The sequence below is a fragment of the Aptenodytes forsteri genome, unplaced genomic scaffold, assembly GCF_000699145.1.
Source record: "Aptenodytes forsteri isolate BGI_AS27 unplaced genomic scaffold, ASM69914v1 Scaffold371, whole genome shotgun sequence".
Classification (NCBI taxonomy): Eukaryota; Metazoa; Chordata; class Aves; order Sphenisciformes; family Spheniscidae; genus Aptenodytes; species Aptenodytes forsteri.
The window spans coordinates 2,403,714-2,425,960 of record NW_008795322.1 but is presented as its reverse complement, the minus strand read 5'-3'; the positions used below and the strand labels follow the sequence as shown (position 1 = coordinate 2,425,960).

Here is a 22,247-nt window from a genome sequence, read left to right as displayed (position 1 = left end):
TTTAAACTACATTAAGAAAGTAAAGACTTAACAGGTTACATTTGTTTCTCTAACAAGTTCTCACCTGCGTCCAAACTGACAACTCATGAGCATTCAAAAAAAATTGTTTCAATATCTTACTTACATATTTTCCTCTCCAACAATGCAGATAGCAGAAAGTATTTTCACTGTTTCAGTCATCATGTGTGGTTGCTTTGGATCAATTGCTCTTGATAACAGCAAGAGACTTCTTTCATCTCCTAGAATCCTTTGCAATCCATACTTAAATAAACAAAAAGCTTACAGTGAAAAGATTGTAATTGCCTCGAATACTCATCATCATCTTTGGGCTTCAGATGCTTAGGAATCCTCACCCCCCCCACCCCCCATATGAAGTTTGGCAACACGCTAAAACTTAGCGGGTATTACTGCTTGGGGACACAAGTCAGTCGTCCCGATCTTACATTTGAGGCTTTCTCCTAAGAAAGAAAGTGAGTCAGCTCTTAAGGAAGATACCGTATCTTGTAAAACCAGGTATCCACCAAAAGAGATACCGTATCTTGTAAAACCAGGTATCCTTCAAAATACAAACCAGTTTTTATTTTCTATCTATATCTGAAACACCCTCAACAGTATGAAAAATTTGTTCTTTTTTTTTTTCCTGTAACTGTAACAGCTCCTGGCAGGTCAAAATAATTTTTTCCACACAATGACTGATAGAGGTTGAAATTCTTTTTTGAAACAACTATCTTCTTGTATTTATTGTATATTCTATTTCACTTTCTGTACAACTAAATAAAAAAAAAAAACCTTACACAGTAGCATTATTTTTCATTTTCATTAACTACAGGATAGTTGGTAAATCAGATATCTAATTGTTTGACGTTACACTGTAAGTGTAGGAATAGCGGGGGGAAGCATGTGACCATTTAAGTTTACTTTTCCCACTTCATCAGACAGGCTATTCTGTCAGTGAGATTTTACTAAACTGAGTAACAGTAGTTAAAATTACAAGTTTAACACATCAACTTCTAGAAGCGGTACTCACACTTTGTGAACATGAGTAACCCATGTTAGAAACAAGTTAGAAACAACTTGAACTAGACCAAAGTTTCATCCTTTACCCACTACCTACCAACTTAAAAACTGTAGCTAAAAAGATATTAAATCATACTCAATTTAAAATCAGTTGAAAAGTACATGATATTAATAAAAACAATCATGTATTAAAATCAGAATTTAGAAAGAAATATTTTCCTTTCAATTTCACAGGGAATTAATTTCCTAATTCACTTATCTTAAATCCATACTATCATCCTCTGTTTGCTAAATATTTTACTTCCAAGTATCAATAATATTTAACAAAACTAAGACAAAATGCATATTCAGAAGGTTTATGAACAAGACTCTCAACAAAAAGTTACACTAAGTTTACGACCTACATTTCTAAAGAGTCAGCTGACACTGGATATACAAGCTTTCTTTCCTTTTCTGAGATTCAACATGCTACATAGATCTTGAAGTCAACAAAAAACAACCATGCTAGAAGTATCTGAATTTAAAATATTTCTTACTTTATTGTTCATAAATGCTTTGAGGCACTGGATAAGTTTATGTTGATTCTTCTTATCAATACTTTCCTGCCTTGAAAGGGAGTAGGAAAACAACATAAGTACAAACAATCTTCACAAGCTCCCCTACCCCTCCCTTCAAAAGATCCAAAGTCCTTACTGTTTCTTGTCCAGAAGCTTTTCCAGTACATCCAATAGAAGTCCAAGACCTTCATGTCCAAAATTGTTAACCCAGCTGGAAAAAGGAAGAAAAATGCTTTTAATTTCTTCATCAAATGTAAAACTTGCGAAGTTATGTCTCCAAAACTGCTTGTACATCTCTTCACAGACTCTGCCTTAAGGCTCGCTTCCCAGGAAGACCTGATCAACTATTAAGACAAATGCTTAGTTCCAACAACTAGAAGTTGTTGAGAACCACTGTGAAAGGAGAAAAGATATTGCAGACAGTTGCAAACATTTCACTTATGCTTCTCCAGTGTGCTGAGAACTCCTTTCTCATGCCAACAAGTATTAGCAAAATATTGCTGGTTTAAAAAAAAAAAAAACCCACCACAATTCTTTATTGCTAAGCAAAACCAGCATGATGAAAACTATAGCAGAAATTATTACTTACCTGACTGGATTGCTAGTTAGAGACACTCTCAAAGACTCTAGACAATTAAGGAGCTTTTCCTCTGAAATTCCAGATCGCAATTCATGAATATATTCTTGCGAGGACAGTGTGCATTCATGCTTGCTGTTTTTCAGTCCACCCTATCACAGAAGACAGAATGCTGCTTAATGTTATATTGATCATAGCAGTGTTTAGATGATAACATGTAAGGCCAATATTTCTGCGTGAATTTTAAAATCACCATTTTCACTGTAAAACTATTGAAGACCCCTGACTTGACTTTGATTTGTCGTTAAGTGTTTAATAGTTTAGGTTTTGCATCACAAGGGTAAATATTTTTCTGGAATCTTCTTCACTTCTTTGAGTAACGTGCATGTACTACATCTTGGATATAAAAATTTAATGCCATCATTCAGTTGTATTAACACGTTTAACTGCTACACACTTTCATTTAACATCTACTTCACAACACTGCAGTAGAAACAACCATAAACAGAGACACGAAAACCCCCACACTTGTTATTAAGCTTGTCCGATCATTCCCTGTGTAGCTGTCTTCTGTTTTGAAAAAGCTGTGCATTATCACTATGGACATATCCCAACTCTCAAATTAATTCTCTCTTCTACAAAAGCAAGGAAGAAGATAAGACACTGAAAATGACTTTGAAAAGGAGCTGCTGGCCATCAACTGTTAAATCAGTGTCTTTAAAATCATGCAACTGCATGACTCAATGATTTCTTGCCATAGCATAATTCCATGTTTGACCACTAACAGAGATCTTTAGAGGATCTTGTTTGTTACAGAAGAATCATATGGAAGATTTGACAAATAGCTCATCTCCCTACTGAAGCGTCTTTAGAGAAGAATAACTACCTACATTTCAGTATTAAAATGCCTGATAATCAGTTTTTAGAGCTGTAGTATTCAAAACCATGAGTAATATACAAAACATTTTACCAAAGGGTGCAAACTAATCTTTTGTACAGCTCTGACAAGTTGCAGGAAAGTAGGCTTATCTCAGAAGAGTGGTTACAATTAGTACGCAGCTCCTAAAGCTCCTTAGCTCTAAATGGTCTATTGAAGAGAACCTGATAATGATGTGTCATGGGTGTAAAGGCAGTATGAAAAGTGCCTGACCTAGAATAGGATTTATATGTAGTTGGTTTTACTTGTATCAGGAACTTCGCTGATACTGTCATCTTCTAATTGTCTCTCTTCCAAAAAGTTACACTTTTTATGAAGTTTCTGGTTTGCTCTATTCAAATTCTAACCATTTGTTTTCCAAAAATGGCACTAAGTATGGCTAATGACAAAATGACTTGTCTACATTTAAGTTAATGATTTTGACCTACATACATTCCAGTATTAATTCATATAACAGAGCTATGTAAATGTTCACAATGTACTTTCAGATTGTTTGTCCTCACCTCAACAAAACAAAAATCTGATACAGATTGTGAATGCATTAAGACAACAGTGTCCTCTGGACTGTGTCAACTTTGAAGATGTTTCTTGCTGACATGCATAGCACCTTCAGCTGGACAACGCATGCCATCGAAGGACCAAGACAGACATAAAGATGAGTAACTAGGATATAAAGGAACTACAACCTGTCACTATCAACCTCCTGAACAAAGAGATGCCCTTCCACCGAAGGAAAAAGAAATAAATGGGTGGAGGTCATCTTTATAGGAGTAGGAACTGACTTTAAAATCAGAGAAGTATATTAGCGCTACCTATTAGAAATCATAGTAGTACAGAAAAATCATCACTCTGAAAGACCGTAAGGTAAAGAACTAGAAAACAGGAACAGCTTTATGCCATTCATTGCATTGGATAGAAACCAAAAAAGATTATACGTTTAACTAATATACGCCATCTACACAATACTGGATACAGTTTTTGTCATTTCAGACAACAGCTGTTCCCTGGATACAGTTTTTGTCATTTCAGACAACTTCTAAAACCCTAAGAGTAAAAGAAGAAAACAGAAGCAGTGCTGTAAGCCACAAAATCTATAAAGAGATGAGATAACGGAAACTTCCATAAAATGCCATTACATGTTAAGCTAGACCCTGAAAAGCACTCTAGAATGCAAGATGTATTTGTTTTTCCAAAAAGGTTATTGCCTGTGGTTAGCCCTTCCACTGTAGTCTGCTGCAAGCTCCAAAGGAGATACCTATTCAGATGAGGCATTTAAGGTCTTTGCTATGTTTTCTTTCATATTTAAACCAAGGTGTACTCTTGCTGCCTCCTCTTTCTATGCGTCGAGGACATTAGTGAGTCTCCTCTACTCTATCTAGCCCCTTGTTTTCAGAAGACCTATGACTCCCTCAAAACCAGTTAAAATAGGTTAAAAGTTAGAGGAATTGGCAGCACCATCGCCTAAGCCTCCTTACCGTGCCTTACGGGACAGGCATATGTCTCCATTGTACGACTAAGCACCTTAACTGCAGAGCAATAAGGAACCACCTCTTCTTCCTTTTTTCCCCTCCTCTTCAAAACAGATGATCACTAAAGGTGGTTCATAAAAATCCATTCTCAAAACCTTTCACCCAAATACTCCAATTCAAGCTGAGAATTCTCTAGCATAACAGGATTACTTTCTGTTATTTTCTGCAATCAACTTTTCAGTCTCAATCCACTCTCACCTCTAGCCATGCTAACCCGAGTGCTACAACCAGGTGCTATTTCTTTTATTTTCCTATTCAAAGAGAGTTTGATTCGAATACTATTTTTAAGTAATGCTATGCCTTTACATGGATCAGATTCTCATGTATACACTTCTCATTTACTCTGAAGTACAAGGTCTCAGTGAAAGTTATGCTTTATGTGAGAGCATCTAATAAAGATGAAGGCAAAAGCAAAGTACAAAGAAACTCAAGAGAGTTAGGTCCCACACCAGAACTTTCAGAGATTAAATCAATGCACAAGATCAAAAATCTTAGAAATTACTTTATGACCAGTTACCTTCACAGTATTACAATTAAGAAATAGAATTATTCATTGATGACAACTCAAATGAAAGCCTGGACCACACATTTAAAATCCTTCTCTGCAGAAGATAGAAGTGATGAAGTTTTAGTGAAAAACTAAGCTTAAGGGAACTCCTGGAAGTGTCACAAAAAAACCCAAACAAGTACACAAAAGAAAAACTAGCTTGCTTTCGCATTAAGGAGGTAAATCTAATCAGTTCAAATCTGTGTGTAGGACACATTTCAGGGTTTAAGGGACAATAGCGACAGAGAGACAGGACTGACACCTTATAGTGCAGGATATAGTGAAAAAATAAACTTCAGCATAGTCTTCTCCCTACACAAACTTTGTTTTAATACTTAGAAAACCAGGCAACAATTAAATATTTTAGATATTTTTATTTCATTTTATCTTACTCTGACTCCAGGTGATTTCAAAGTTGTTAGCTAGACAAAGAAATTCCTCATCCAGGACCTTCGTAAATATTAGAAGGGACTTAACAAATGTCCAGCTTTATACACTAAGATGTGCCACCAGAGGCCCGTAAACAAGCTTAAGACCCAATATCTAACAAAATGGCAAAGCAAAAGCGTTTTGCTTTCCATGGGGAATAAGCAGATATTCTACCTACTTGGTAGTAAAGAACTGTGGAGCACACCTGAGCTAAATGGATGGGCTGTAACAGTTAAAATACAAGATCAGAAAAACCTGCACAAACTACTCCTCTTTGAGGCACCAGACAATTCAGACCTCATTAGGTCTTAAGCTAAAGCCAAGTTCAGCTGAAGAAGTTATAAGTATATTGCTTCCATGAGACAGTGTTTACTTCAGTGAGAATGCTGGCAGCCAGTACATTGAATAGAAATCTCGCAGTATCATAAGTGGTTGCTTCTACCATTGGGGGAGGGGGGGGAAATCACTCTTTAGACAGAAACAAGTAACTGCTACCAGCATCATTATTAAATAAGTGGAAGTAATAACTTATACTTTCCCCCCTGCCAATGACTAACTGAAGAGTTTTTGCATACTCCCTATTGATACAATTCTGTTTCTATCTCAAGCAAAGAAACCACTATATTTTAATTAGAGTATAATAACAAAGTCAGATAAGTTGTTTGGGGGAGGTGGGGGTGGGTTTGTTTTTAGGAAAGCAATAAAAGCATTTTCAATGATTTTTTTTTTTTTTTAAGCCACATATACTCTAGTTGTTGTACATTTGACTTGGAAAAGCAGTATCCTTGTTCAAGCTATGAGGAAACACTCTACCAGCTCCTGAACTAGAAATTGGAAGTTTACACAGTTCATATCTGCTTCACCCTGTAAATATCAGCCAAACACACTAATTCAATCCATTAAGAACAGAACTAACAAGCTAATCCTACTGTAGACATCTACATTAATGCCTTACAGATAAACAGATACACAGCTGCCATTTCAGTGCAATTATCATTGTCTATAAAAACAAGGAAAGGTTACCTTGCAGGCAGCTAAAATGACAAGCGGGCACCCATGCTTGAGATCCCAAGTAAAACTCAAATAAGTTAAAGCTCTAAACTCCCCATTAACAGGCAAACCTCTTCTCTGCAATTGTCACTACAACCCAACAGTACTAGCATCAACAGCCCAAAACTCTTCTGCTCCCTAACCACAGTAAATCTGTAAATCTTCAGGAAAATAACCACATATGCAGGCAGATGCAATCAACTCCCAAGGGATGAATCCTATAAAAACATATACTGAGAAGCACACCAAGATACATGCATTCTTTAAGCAATAATATACAGAAGCCATACTCTAAGAGGGACATTTCTTATTTTACTATTTTGCAAGTTATCTGTGCAAAAGCATGCTTTTAAAGCATAACTATTCTTGCTCTCCATCAGACTCTGAATTAAAAGGCATGGGGAAAAACACAGATATTAGAGTTTCTCCACTACCAATTCTGCATATACCAGTTTCCTTTATAAAATAATCTCTCCACAAAGCAGCTGTTCAGGCTAATTCATATCATAAAGAAATTACATGGCAGCAGGAATTATTTGAAACTGGTTTTAATGCACTGAACTGGAGAGTTAATAATTTTTCCCCTCAAAAATCAAATACCTTTAAATACCTTCATTGTGCTTATGTATTTTCTCAATCAGCATATGAACCCGTACTGTGTACAAAACTAAAAAGTACTGGTGAATACAGACAGAAAAGTCTGTTTAAAGACCACTCTGAATAAAGCAAAGCCAACAGCAATTTCTTTATCAATATGTGCTACATCCTTATATATTTAAAGTACATCTGAGGTAATGATTAGACAGTTTTAAGTCATAGGTTGCTCTTCATTTTTTTACTACAAAATAGAAATACTGAATAAAACCTAAGTAGAAAGCCTTGCAGTACCTGAAAAGCCTGCTTTGGCTGCAATCAGAAATAAAGTCCACCCATAATTAAAAAGTACATGCTTGATTTCAGCCATCATTTAAAATGTACATGTAATTAGTCCCAAAAAAATCTTTTTTTTCCAGGAAACAAAAATTTGCCGAATTCAGTCCAACAAATTAAGTCCCAAATACTTGTTAAAAAAAAAAAAGAATCACTAAATTCAACCATGACTTAACATGAAATGTAGCTGAGCACTTAATACGAGAAGTTATGCTGCTAGCAATCTCATCTTATGCCTATTAATTGACCTTCTGAATCCTCTATGTTAATATTATTCTCACACTGATATCCAGCAGCTGACATTTCCACAATAAACTATGAATGTTAACAATTAGGACATTAAAAAAATCCACATCTAAACAGAACGAAGTAAGCCAAATAGTGTAAATTTAAAGTTTCGAGTAATTGCCTTCAATAAAAAGCAAGAAAAGTCTAAATTATATTTGTTGCTCATGACGAACAGATGAGTTCTCAGTGAGTCTGAAGTATTTAGAAATAGATTCCTGAAAACTTAAAAACAGATCCCTCAAAAGTGCAATCAATGATCTTATATTGGTAAGATAAACATGATTGAGATAGCTGATAATTATTTTGATAGAAACAAGGATTCAGTTATGCCCACTGAACTTTTAAATCCAAGATAAAAGTCCAAAATATTCCAGCCTAATCTCTAAAAATAGAAGTGTATTCATAAGGAAAAAAAAAACAAACTATCATGTTCATACTCACCGGAACTTTACTTCCGACTATCTGCATGCAGTGGTCAGCCAAGAGAGGTTATTGTGTAAAAAAGATAATAATAATAATACATAAATAAACACAGCAAAGTACTTAGTAGGATGTAGCATCACACAATCTTTTCAGTGTTTAATCATTAGTAGTAGTTACATTCTTTTATTACTTTATCAAACTGTTTAAGAGTTACAGCTTCTCAACAGGAAAACAGTAGTTCCACTGTAGAAGAAATAATTTGAAACTCTTATGTTCCGCTGCTGAATCATCAGTATTTTACACATTTACAAACAAATAACTAAATACCTAGCTTGACATCTACATCTTGAAAGATTAAGAGGTATGCCATTTTGTTAAAATTATCAGGTCAGATATTTTATATATGACACTGAGAAAACTACAGAAAAAACTAATGGCATACTGATTTCGTTGTACATATAACAACTTCATTTATCATGGGGCTTTTGATCTATTTAGATGATGTCATCACTGAATTTAATTAAGTTTTCATAATCAAAAACATAGCCTACAGTTATAAATCTAACTTGCATTTCAGAAAATCTCATGTGGCATTTTTCTTCAACTGCTCAGTATGGATGCTTTTAATTACATGGATAATTAAACAGTGATTTACTGAATGACATCTTCTCTTTTTTACCATGGAACAGCATCTCTGCATATTCATGAACAAGAAGTTGACTTTACACAAAAAAAACTCTGCAGAAAGGCAGCACACCTCTGCCCGGTTCTGTTCTATCACTTTGCACAAATGACCATGTTCCTGTGAACACCAGGACTATGGACTTCTGCCCAAATATTGTAGGCCTTTCCTTGTCAGCTATTTGCTGCAATCTGATAGCAGCCAGTTTATTGAATAACCACTTTTATCTGAATAAGAGCCTGAGACAGTATGATTTTGTTCTGGGATCTGAATTTGATTGTATCTGTTCAGCCTCTGCCGGCTTCATTTTCTACTCTTATCTCTTCCATTATTCTTTTAGGAAGTCTTTCAGAAGACTGAAGTCCCTGCAAGTCTTTCACAATCACCTCTTCTCTCCTCTTCCTGACGAGGCTTCCTCTAGAAGCACAAGATGAACTGTCATCACCAGACAATCTCCTTTCCTAATTTACTACCTTCTTCTCCCACCAATGTTCAACTCATTCAGTATGACAGGTCACCAAGTTCAGTTCTGAAACAGAATTCTGAGCCATTTCCATTTCCCAAGTATAATTTCCATGGTCAACAATCTTTCTCTTCAAGTGAGAGAAGGAATCAGAAGCACCGATAATCACTTCACATGAAAGCATCCAGCTCATTAGCTTCTATCCTTCCTCCATCCCCCAAGGAAAAGGAAAGCTTTTTTTCGTCCCTTGAAAACCAAGGTTTCTTTCTCACTTGGAACTCTGAAGACAGTACAGTGTTTCAGAAAAGCACGGTCAACATGCTGCAGATGGCACACAAGGGAGAAAATGAAGCACCAAATTTAAAAATAATTTGGTTAAGACAACATCAGCAAATGAGATTGATATTTTCAAATGAGTGGAGAGAGCTCAAAAGCCTAACTAAAACAAACATGAAATGAACTAGAAGAAAAGTCACATCAACTGTTAAGTGTGCTTTGTGAGCTCTAAGCAGAAGAAAAGGTCCAAGTATTTTCAGTATAAAAAAGGAAGACATGACAATTATCTGTGACCAAAGAAAAAGGTAGAAAATTTTAAGAAAGATCGTTTTGAATGTGATCAGCATTTTCATGGAAGACAAGCCTGAAGATGGCCTGAAGAAAAGAAAGTTTGACAATTCATGATGCAGTAAAAATTGGTTAGGGCTTGAATTCAATTAAGTAGAATAGTAGTTTAACTAAACAGAAGACAAAATTAACAGTGAAAATGAGGTTTTGCTTTATTGTAAGATCCCAACCAACATTTTACAATTGCGCTCTACTTTTTATATTTTTTAAATTGGTTAAGATGCTAGCTATTTAAAAGCTAAATTAGGGTAACACACTATGGAGACGTCATTCATATTTCTGAACAATCTTAAATTATTCCATTCAAATGCTGTAATTCAATTGCAAGGAGGACTTACTGAAGCACACAGACTTTGATACGAGTCCTTTTTCCATTAGGAAAAACATTTTGCATATGTATAAAACATCCATACTGACGCTGACTTAAGTTCAAAGTGCATATTCATGTATGAGGACATTTTGGGATTTGATTTTTTTTTTTTAAATTGTTAGTACATTTTTGCAAATGTATCCCCAGTTCTGTTAAGTTTCCCATGCTGCAGCGCATATGGTGGCAGTAATGCAATCTGTTAAAATTTTCAGCAGTTAGACATGCAATGGTAGCCATGCTTTTCTTACTCAGCTACAAAATTATGGTACTTGAGGCAGCTACATTTCGATATCAATATATGTAAGAGATCACCATCGTCCAGCTACATTTTGGGAAAGAATTGCAAGTACTTCCATTGTGAAAGTTTCTACTGCTTCAATAAAATATTTTTCCTTACAAAGAAAAAAATTAAGATTTAACACTGATCATCAAGTGAAGACAAAAATCTTACAACACGTAATCAATAGTTCCCAAAAATAGTTTAAGTATATTAACAGGAAATTTCATTTATTCACTGCATAAGCTCGAATAATTCTCCAGTAACTTGTATGTTTAGCTAGACCATGCTTTAAGCACTGGATTCCTTCCAGGACAGACTGAAGAACTGTGGATTTTGTTTAAGATAAACTCATGCAGGAACATCACTCCTCTCAGAAACGTAAATCACCCTTTTCACATTATAATGCAAGTTTTTCCTCACTTAAGTTTATAATGTTCAATGCAAAGCATTTGCATTTAATAATTGCATGTCATTGTAGCTTTAATTTTTTGAAATCTAACTCTGCAGAGCTGATTTTAAAGGTTAAAAGAAAAACAAGTCAACTCTACTGCTTGTCGTCCATGCTTATGGATTCATTAGGCAAACACCGACATAATCTTATTTGCCAGTTTATTTCACTAAGAAACAGATTGTTATTTCATGTTATCTGTATTTAGCGCCCAGACTCAGCTCTGTAGAACTGCTAGCAGTACTACCGTTATGTATTTGAACAATTATTCCACACATCGTCTTCATTTCCAGTAACCTTTTATTGCACACAATAACTTAAGTGTGAAAAAAAGATGAGATTCATCCTAATCTCCAAAGAAAATCATATGCATTACCTAATTTTACTGAAGAACTATGCTGACAGCAAGTTTTATCACTTGAAGCACACTGCTGCCCCTTGGATACACAAAGCTACCCCCCCACCACCACTTCTCCCCAATACTGCAATACATTCACTTCCTCAGAACTCACCACTAGATTCATTAAAATTCTTTATACAACAAACAGTGGCACAAATCAGGACAAAACCTATTTCTAGGGAAATCATAACATATCTCTCTTTCTCTCTGTTTCATCCAACATTCATGAATTTTTGTGTCATATTCTCCTTTTACATGGTAAGAACTATATTTGCCATAGTTGATTTTTAATACACAAGAAGCATCACTGTTGTATTTTATAACTAATTAGTACTAACAGTCCCGCTACTATTAGTCCCACTGCAGAAAATAAATTGCAGCTCTTCACTACTTGAAATTGTATTTCTCCACCCCAACAAATGTTGGGGCACCCAGTGGTTCTCTTACACTTCTGGCACTCCAAAACAGACAGACTTCAAAAATTCTACATGAAGGATGCATCAACTAAGGGTTAATCAATCAACTTAAGTACAGAGAATGATCAACATGAATGAAAGGTCTGAATATATTTTTTTCTACTCAAAATATAATTTGAAATTCATTTTAAAATCATCTTATCACTAAAGGAATCATTTTATTTACCTTCAGTACGTTTCTTAGCAAATATTTAATGCAGTCTCCAAGCCAGCTACAGTACTCAACATATTCAAATTAATCTAAAAGACTGACTTTACTTCAATGTTATATATTTTCAGTATTTTAATTCCCTGTTTCTAACACTGCAAATTGTACATCCAGTATGTATGTCATTACTAAAGCCATGAACACATGCTATCCCTTCCAAGCACTTCTGGTACCAAAAATTCATACGATTAATTCCACAGAAATATGCTTAGGATCCATCCATTACTCTACATCACTGGATTTGCAATTTCTTGTGGTTTATGAGAAAGCATCAAGTTCTTACATTGCCCAGCAACTGAAATACAAACTAACCCTTCAGACGCAGCTGCAAGCATTTAGAAGTATATTAGTAAGCACAGATTTATTATTTTTTTTTCCTACCACTCTTAGAAGATAAATCCAGACAAAAAATTGAAAGCTTCAAGCTTGAAAAACATAACACTCACAAAGCTAAGCTTCTTACTTTCATCTGTCTTGGAGAGGTGACTACTTACAGATTTGGCAGTTGCAGAAATGTATTGGACAACCATCTCACGTTTTGTGGTCAAGTCTTTATCTCTTAAAGGAGCTTTTCGTTCTTCATTTAGATTCATGTCTTCCTGTAAAGAAACAGACCACACAACATCAAGATTCTACTTCATGCTTTTTACTAGTCTTTGTTATTTTTACACTCCTTTTCTTAAATAAATAGCTCATTTTTCAACAAACAGAAGTGACTTTTTCCAGCTTATCTGCGTTTCAGTTTGTTTAACTCTGAGCTACCCAATTTTCTCATTTAATTCTGTCACTTCAAGTGTTCACTGTTTTCAAGACTTACCCCAAATTATAATTGCATCAAGGGTAGTTACCATTAGTGAAATTTGGCTCAAAAAAAAAAAACCCTAGAGAACAAAACAGAAAAGTTCTACACCTTAAGTTGATCACATAAGTGTTAACTCTTGTGAAGTTCCTGTGTTTTTTATAAAATCTTATCACAAGGGACACCATTCCTGTACCATGTAATCAGAAGGCTGTTACTACACAGATTATTAGCTTGTGGCAGGGGTAGATGTGAATGCGTTCCAACTGATGTATTTAAAACAAACCTAAAAATCCAAATATTCTGCTAGATTAACTCTGAAGATGCCTGTTTCAACCTAATAATCGATTATATACAACATGTAGTCATTACTAGTCGCGACTAGTCTTGCCATTAAAAGTCAAAGTAACTTCAGATTAGCAACTGAGACCAGTAAATGTTACTGTAATAACTTACTAGCTAACAGCTTTTTCAAAGAATTATTAGTCTCTGGAAGCAGACCTATTGTCTGCTTCAATTAACATTACTTGGAAAAGTTAAAAATTAATCCCTTAATCTAACAAGCAAATCAAGCAAGTATTAATTAACACTTATCCAATCTTTCAAAAGAGATTCACAACGTCATTGAACAGAGTAGAGCTACACAATGGAACGGGACATTTCTTAGGCCATACTGACTGTATGTAAGTTTACAACATTTTTCAAGAATGATACAGAAAACTATTTCTAATAATACTTGAAAGATTGCATTTCCTGATACTTCATGTATCAACACCGATGTGCATGGCAGAATTAATACGCACCTACTTCAAAAGTTTGTTTCTGTATTACTAATAGAAAAGCTTGCTTGTGAGTAAAATCACAAACCTTGACAAGTGATCCTAAGATAGAAAATATTCAAGACCATACAAAAATTCAGCTTTCTATACATTAAGTTTTTATTAATGGAAATGACCATTTCCCAAAGGTATTTACTTAAGTTTATTAAAAACGATCCTTCAACAGCAGTATCTAACAACTGCAACCAAGGTCTATAGAGGTTATCTTAATGAAGCAATCAACAGCTTAAGATTTTTATTTTTGGCTTTTTGCCTTTGTTTTCTCTGTAGAAGTAGACCAAGTAATTTAAACATATATAATACTAGCATTCTATGAGTTACTCAATTGTTTATGTGCCAGTTCAGACAGGTCTATCAGGCCTATGCTATGCTATGCCCTCCCAAATAGTTAATACTTCCAAAATGACATCATTTGAAAAATCACTACTATATAATAAATGCTAGCATGAGAACAAATTAAAACCTCATAAAACAACGTAGCACATCATCTTACCATCATTTTTTCAAACAGATCCATAACTTCTTTTTCTGATAAGTTCATGCAACGCTCATCAACAAGCACCTGGGCAAGAGGGATTTCACTTATAGAAGGTTGAGAGTCAATAGGATGCTGAATGAGAGGCTTCTCTTTTTTCACTGCTGATTTTCTGAAGCTTGTTATTCTGTCACGCTGCAAAGACATCCATTTAAAAATTAGCAGAAATAGAAATACAGGAAAGCAGCCAATTACATGGCAGTAATACACACATTTTTAGTTAATCCAAGCAGCAGAGTTAAAACTCAAACTGAACTGTAAGTAAAAATACCCTAACATTCAGAGATTACTTTTCATCGAAAGACAACAACATTTAAGGTAAATTCATGACAGGTCACATGCAAAAGGAATATAACTATTTCTCACAGTTTCAAAAGTATACCATCTATGTTAAACTCTTAGCATTTCAAAGTCTTGAGTTCATCTTCTCACATTACTCCCTAATTATCCTGATAGTGAATAAATATGGTACCACAAAGGTAATGTCCAAGCGTTCCTTCACCTGAAGAGCTATAAGTCTTTGGAGGACAACTGAAAAAGCCAGCGTTGGGAAGGAGGTACTCACAAGTTCATCAGGCTTATAAAAAAATCCTGCTAAAGTAAAATAAAGTTTGTAGAGGAATTAATGCTCCAAGTATACAATTCCTTGAAGTGTTTTTGAGTACGGACTCCTGAAATTAGTGCATAATTTTAAAAAGCCAGGTAATGGATTACTCACATAGAAGCAGCCATCCATAGTTATATACACATAACAGACATTAGTGAAAGCATATCATACAGTCTGCAACGAAGTTTAACAAGTTAAGGCTGACTTGTTTTATGCCTTATACCAAACCCCCACCTTTTTTTTTTTTTTAAAGCATGCTTACTCAGTTAATTTGTTAATATTGGAAACAACCAACAAGAGCACCTTCCTTATAAGGCCATTTATTACTGCTTTATTAATATATAACTCTACTCTGAATAGAGTAAGAATTTTTTTATTTAATAATACTGTCTTTAACTATATATATATGTAAGTTCATTTTGAGAACGTTATGTCTATAGCGATTTTTCTAAATTAACTGTTTGCATCAACAAATACTAGTGTATTTGTTTCAGGCATTGAACAGCCTTATGAAGATGTGCTTTCATCTAACAGCAGCTTATGTAGGGTTACCAGTAACATTCACAGCAGTTACTGCAATCTCTACGAAGACATGTAAACCAACATTTCTATTTTCTAGAATTAAACCACCTCTGTGAGGTGTGAAAAGTTTAATGGAGTATTTTCATTTGTAGGAAATTTGGATTCATTTTAGTCAGTCAGTCATTTAGTCCAGTCAGGAGTGGAGAAATTGGACCAAGTGCTGTGGAATATGGGGAAGAAAGGTTCTTTTATTTTTCTTTTTTTCTTTTATTGTTTTGTTTTCTTTTTCTTGGTTTGTTTTGCTGTTGGGTTTGTTTTGTTGTTTTTTGAGATCCTACGAGACTACCTTAAATTTCTGAAGGGAAAGTATCCCTAGATAAGCTGCATTCCCTTTGAATTTCTTTAGAGGTTTTTTTGGTTTGTGTTTTTGACGGGAGGGGGTTTGGGTTTTCTTCTTCCTTAGAAGTCTTACATTTGTGGACAGAAACACATTACCTACAAGGATACTGTTAACGTCTTTAACAAGGCAAGAATTTTACTTTAATCCCATTTTTTCTTTCTTAGAATAGTTTACATTACATTTTTTGAAATTAAAATTAGGGCATAGCCTACTGAAAAGGCCAAAGATGACATAATGCCTGAAAGGCAGTATCCAAAACTAGCCAATATACATCAAATGCAGTTTTACTGTTCACTTACATTGAAATGCCCATTCAGCAGTCACCAAAAAAAAAAAAAAAAAAAATTTAAAATCAATTTCGCCATACTGTGATCTGTTTCAAGTATACCTTATTAACAACAAATTTGTTTAATCAGATTGCAACGGGGAGATCAGTTTAAAACCATAAGTGAATCTTCTACATGATTACTAGACAATTTCTTCATTTCAGACATGTAAGTGATGATTAACTAAGTGGCCAGGGTGGCTTAACTATTATACATAGAAAATAAAAGTGTATAATTCTACTGAAATCAATTTTGATATGTTTCTGTAGAAATACTTTACAACAGGTTTCAAAGTATTCAGAATTATAAAGTTAGTGCTACTGAATACAAACTTGTTGTTTGACATATAGTACACACTTATTACCCAAAATGGTTCCACTTGAATCATGTGGCAACTAACTTTGAAGAACCACTGCAGATCCTTTACTGTTAAAAAGAAGGTCAAAAGAAGTAACACTTGAACTGTTGAGTAACAGTTTCAACATATCCACAGTATTACTGAAGTGTTTAGAATGTGGTCAATGAAGCTTATCCAAATAGAAATCACTAATTACTCTTCTTCAACTGAAGTTACAAATGAAGATCTTTAGGTATAGTAACTCAATTTTCCGAAATCTAATCCTTAATATCCTTATAAGAACATGTTATATTGTCCACAACATTTGAAGTTAAATAGCATGCAGCGTGGAGTTACCATTGCAAATTAAGATGTTACAAAGACCTTACCACATCATCTGCCAAAGTTTTTATTTGAATATTCTATTAAAAAAAAAAAACACACACACAAATCAAAGAAAAAAAAGACAATGTTACCTACTGTTTCAGAATAAAATAGTCTGTATTTCATGTATTCTAACATTAAAAAGCACTTGAAATTTCAGTAAGTGTTCTAACAAAACTGCAGGTAAAAGAGCATGGAATCTACTGCATTTTGTGTGAAAAAGTAGGCTTGCATCCCATTTCACCTTGTCTTTTGACGATTTAACTCATGAACCTGTAACCTGTATAGCTCTAGCACCCCCACTATTTCATAAAAATGCAGTAGGATCTCTTACAAAGCTTTCCAAAACAAACATGAACTACTGGACTTCAAACTGAGTCAGCAGATAGCTATATAACATTCTCAGTTTTGACAGAGTTTTTGAGACTGAGAGTTGAGGAGAATTTCCTGTGCCCTGGCTTCTTGAGCCTTCTGCCAATTTCTCCTTAACAATGAGTAATGTAAATGGATAGATGAACTGGTTAAAGCCAGTGTACTGATGATGCACAATCCAGTCGCTGCTACCTCTCCCTCCCTAGTACCTTCTCACTTTTTCCTTAACAGCAGTAAAATCCTACTGACAGAGATCACCAACATTACATTTTTATTCACGGCCAAAAAAGCAATCTATATTGCATACCAATAATCATATCAAGGAACCATTCAGTCAATAAACATTGCTCAATTTACACCAAGCAGTCATGAATAGGTAATTAAGGTCTAGAACTTCAGGGGCCGGGGGGGGGGGCGGCAAATCCGGGACAAAAAGAACTGCTGTACATGAAAAAGTGTGGTAGTTGATCCATAACGACACAGCCCTGCAAGTCACTGGTTAGGAAATAGCGACCCTATTTTCTTGGACAGCAAGGTTTCAGATTCCTTGGTTATGCTTTCACCAGCCAAAATGATCAAGATGCTTCTAGTCAATATCCCATACCACTGTGTATTGTTAACACAGTGGATGAGTTCAATGTTACTGGAAGTGAACTGATAACTGTTCAACATACACCACACAATATTTTTACTTCCCCTTGGTGGAAGATATGCTCCTTCTAATTCTACTTTCTGTCTCTTGGCTACATTTGTCAATATTGTATTTCTGAAACAAAGACATTTGCAAGACTATTCAAATAGTGGAGGAGGCATCAAAGGTGGGAATGAAGGGCAATGTGTTCATACTTTAGAAGTATAATGAAGATAAGCATTCAGAGGTATGCAGGACAGTGTGGTGGATTGACCCTGGCTGGCAGGTCAGTCCCCACCCAGCCACTTGCTCATTCCCTTGCAGTGGGATCAGAATCAGAAGTGCAAAAGCAAGAAAAAAAATCATGTGTTGAGATAAAGACAGTTTAACAAGTGAAGGAAAAAAAAATAGATAAAGAAACAAACGATGCAAAAGCCATCACTCACCACCAGCAGACCAATACCTACCCAGCCTCTGAGCAACTGCTACTTTGGAAAAAACTCCTCCTCCCCACCCCGCCACCCCTGAAAAAAAAATAGATAAAGAAACAAACGATGCAAAAGCCATCACTCACCACCAGCAGACCAATACCTACCCAGCCTCTGAGCAACTGCTACTTTGGAAAAACTCCTCCTCCCCCACCCCGCCACCCCTGGTTTTATTGCTGAGCATGACATTATATGGTATATATGGAATATCTCTTTGGTCAGTTTGGATCAGCTGTCCTGGCTGTGCCCCCTCCCAACCTCTGGCCCACCCCATCCTACTCCTAGGGGGAGGCAGGGAGCACACTAAGAAACAGTAAGCTTTGACACTGGATAGGCGGTGTTTGGTGACCAAAACAGTGTTGATAAATCTAGAACACGGCACCATACAGTTTGTTATGAAGAAAATTAACTCCATTCCAGCCTGACCCAGTACAGACAGCTAGGATAAAATCTTTTTCTCTTACTACTCCAGATGTTGACACCAACCTTTCACCTTCCTAACTGCCATATCTCAAACCTCTTCCTTACAGCTACATCTCTCCTGTATTTTCGTTACCTGGACTTAGTATGGAGTTAAAAGAGGAAGCAATACTCTAATCCTGAAATGAAAACTAAGGTGTCCTTACTCTGGTAAACAGACCTTTTATTTTTAATGGAGATTATTGAGCAAGAAGTCCAAATGAAGTAAAGACTAACTATGACTTCAACCCAGAGACAGCTACGTAAGCAAGAAGTTCTAAAACTCTGTATCTGTTTTAGCAGTCACTTGTACTAGAAATACTTTTTTTCCTCCTTCTCATTTAAGTACTGTCAATCTCTCCCAGAACCTGGAACAGGATAATCTACTCCATCTCTACATTTATATTGCATTTGTCACTCAAACTCCTCTGGGCAAAATACAGAATACTAAAGCAAAATACCACACAGCATTTTTTCAGACATCTCAAGCTCACTTCCCAGATCTCCTTATGGCGCATAAACTATGCTGTTGCCAGTAGCTACTCAAGATAAGCAACACATTTAACAGGTAGAAGAGAAACTGCAAGTAGCTGGAGGCAAAGGCAAGGTAGTTATGTACCTGCAGATTCCCATTGACACACAATTTTGACAGTCTCTTATACTAACAAAGAAGTCACACTTCCAGTCTGATTTAAGAACATAAACCACAACTAGTTTACCTCCCCAGGAAGAAGTTTAAGATATCGCAGTTTTTGTAGTCAGACCTCTAGCATTATTCTTTCAGCCATCTATAAGACAGCCAGAGCACCACAAGAAATCAACCCTTTCCTAGCTTGTTAAAGACACTAACTCCCTGATTTTAGAAGCAGCCCAAAAGCAAAGGTTTTGCAAAAATACCTATAAATCATTTGGAGATGAGGGATATCAAATTATTATTTATATATCTAGCACACATACAATTTAAGACAACAGCTTATCATATCTCTCTCCTAGTTTTTAATATCAATGCAAAGCATGGAACTTCATCAACTCCTGTATCAAAGGACTATTTCCTACTGATTTACTTAGTTAATCACTTAGAAGACCTAAGTGACAGAGCTTCTCCCTTTCAAATGTAGTCTTTCCAGTCCATCAATTTCTATTTACTCCTCCCAATTTTAGTTTACTGTAAGTATCCCACTACTTGCATAAGTACTGACAGATCATGACAATAAGGCACACAAAAATCATAGCATATACTAATGCAACTGCATCGCATTATTCTTTTATCTTAAAAGGTCAGTCTCAGCCATGTTAATATTCAGAGTAATTGAAATCTCTCACATAAAAACAGTGGACAGATTTTCACCACAGTTCACTACATTTATTGGCATAAAAATCACTATTTCCTCATCCAAGCTCAGTTCAGGCTACTGCAGTAACAATGTCAACGTTCAAAGAATTAAATGACTTGAGATGATTGCATTAACTTTTAATGCAAAACTTACAGTGTCTATTTTTTTTTTAATCTTTTTCTAACTTATGTATTAATAAAACCTTCCAGATCACTTGAGCTGGACATGAGTTGTACATTAAGGTGCATTTACATGGGTTGATTGATCTTTCCATTATATTTAAGTATTACTTTGCCATGTTCTTAATTGTTACAGTCAAGACTCTCACTTCCACAACAAAAATAAAATCAAAAGCAACTCACAGTTTACCACATGTATAATGAAACAATGTTCAGCTGGGTAACTTCTAAACTTAACAGCAATTTTCACTCCACGGCACACCACTCAGGCAAATCATGGTAGCTGCAATACCCACTTCTGCACACAGGCTACAACTTCAGATAACAGCTCCAACTGCTGCTAGCAATCCTAATTTTCTAAGAGTAAAACAGAAACTTGACCTTCTCTTTAACTTTCTTGGTTTTAAACTAAGATGATATGACTGTTTTCTAAAATTTACCTGGACTACAACACCTGCAAAAGACTTCGTAAAACTTGGCTCAAGGATAAGTGTTTTTTAACTGGCTGTAAATAAATTTGCATGCAACCAGGAAGGGAGTAACTTCCCATATGAGTACCTGAACCAAAGGAATTTAAAGGGACAAAACCCAAAACTGGTTAATATCTGAAGTACAAAAAGTTGTTAGCAGTGAGTCTAGGTCTTACAGCCACAAAATAGAATTCACTCCTACAACCTCCGTTCGTCAGTACAGAGAATGAGTAACGTTCCCATTAGACAAATTTAACCATCTGTTAACATATTCCATTTTGTAATTAAATGTAAAAAGGTACTTAAGAAATTGTGAAAAGATACCTGAGTCACATTAGCTGATGTGCAGAAACTAGAACTACACACTCATTTAGGACTTTCAAGATCTTTATCCATGACAAAGTATACCTGGCATTACTAATAAAATTAGTAAAAATATAATTCACAAAATGTTTGCTTTATAGTAACTTTTTTGACACTTCAAGGAGCATTCACTATGCTTTCAAAAAGAGCTTGAAATGATTGTTGTAATCCATCAGGTATATCAAAGGTAGTTGAAATTAGCAAAACTAATAGTTTTGTTACTATTGTCACACATTTGCATTTGGTCTATATGACAGCACATAGAAAATTCTTGTTTGCTTTGCAGCTGTTCACTTAAAAAATCCTTAAATATGTATTGTTTAAATTATTAAACTGAGGCTTAATCTTTAACCTGAAGGTAAACATTCCCTGAGGCGCTACAAAGGGAGACCAAGGAGCTTGTGAACACCTTACACCAGGCTGCTAAAATGAAGCTGGAAAGTTATTCATGTTGACAGCACAAAGGTAGCACACAGAGAGTCAGCACTGTTAGACTGGAGGATGGCAGCCATCTTCCCAACCAGGAAGCTGCCTGGTTTTCCCCGATTACTCTACTTTTTTCCCCAGGATACTGACCATCCAGAAATGACCAATACTAGGAAAAGAAGTTAGACACCTCCTCATGCTAAATAAAGCCAGAGGGTCACCCAAGTTGGTATTTATTAACAGCAGAGGGCACCAATTCTTTAATCATAGTGCTGGAAGATTTGAGTGCCTCAAAGCTGCGCCCAAATAGGAGGGAGGGGAAAACAGGCCAGAGGCACTGTTAATCATATTGGACACTCCCCCTCACAAATGCCATTGTCTGATCTTCAAGGGATGAAGGAAAGGGGCACCTCCACACCATGTGTCCTGGTTTCGGCTGGGATAGAGTTAATTTTCTTCCTAGCAGCTGGTACAGTGCTGTGTTTTGGATTTAGGATGAGAATAATGTTGATAACACACTGATGTTTTAGTTGTTGCTAAG

At 35.5% G+C, this 22,247-nt stretch overlaps 1 protein-coding gene across 1 annotated transcript in view; it reads right to left on the bottom strand.

Moving 5' to 3' along the window:
* The window catches only part of DIAPH2 (diaphanous related formin 2), a 263,767-nt gene that overhangs the window by 226,619 nt on the left and 14,901 nt on the right, over nucleotides 1-22,247 (bottom strand). Inside the window, exons 2-9 of the mRNA XM_019472249.1 lie at nucleotides 16,990-17,022; nucleotides 14,367-14,543; nucleotides 12,730-12,834; nucleotides 8,303-8,323; nucleotides 2,164-2,303; nucleotides 1,711-1,785; nucleotides 1,554-1,623; nucleotides 125-261 (exon numbers count right to left, since the gene is read on the bottom strand). Of these exons, the coding sequence (XP_019327794.1) occupies nucleotides 125-261; nucleotides 1,554-1,623; nucleotides 1,711-1,785; nucleotides 2,164-2,303; nucleotides 8,303-8,323; nucleotides 12,730-12,834; nucleotides 14,367-14,543; nucleotides 16,990-17,022 (758 nt within the window). The remainder of the gene's footprint in view (nucleotides 1-124; nucleotides 262-1,553; nucleotides 1,624-1,710; nucleotides 1,786-2,163; nucleotides 2,304-8,302; nucleotides 8,324-12,729; nucleotides 12,835-14,366; nucleotides 14,544-16,989; nucleotides 17,023-22,247) is intronic.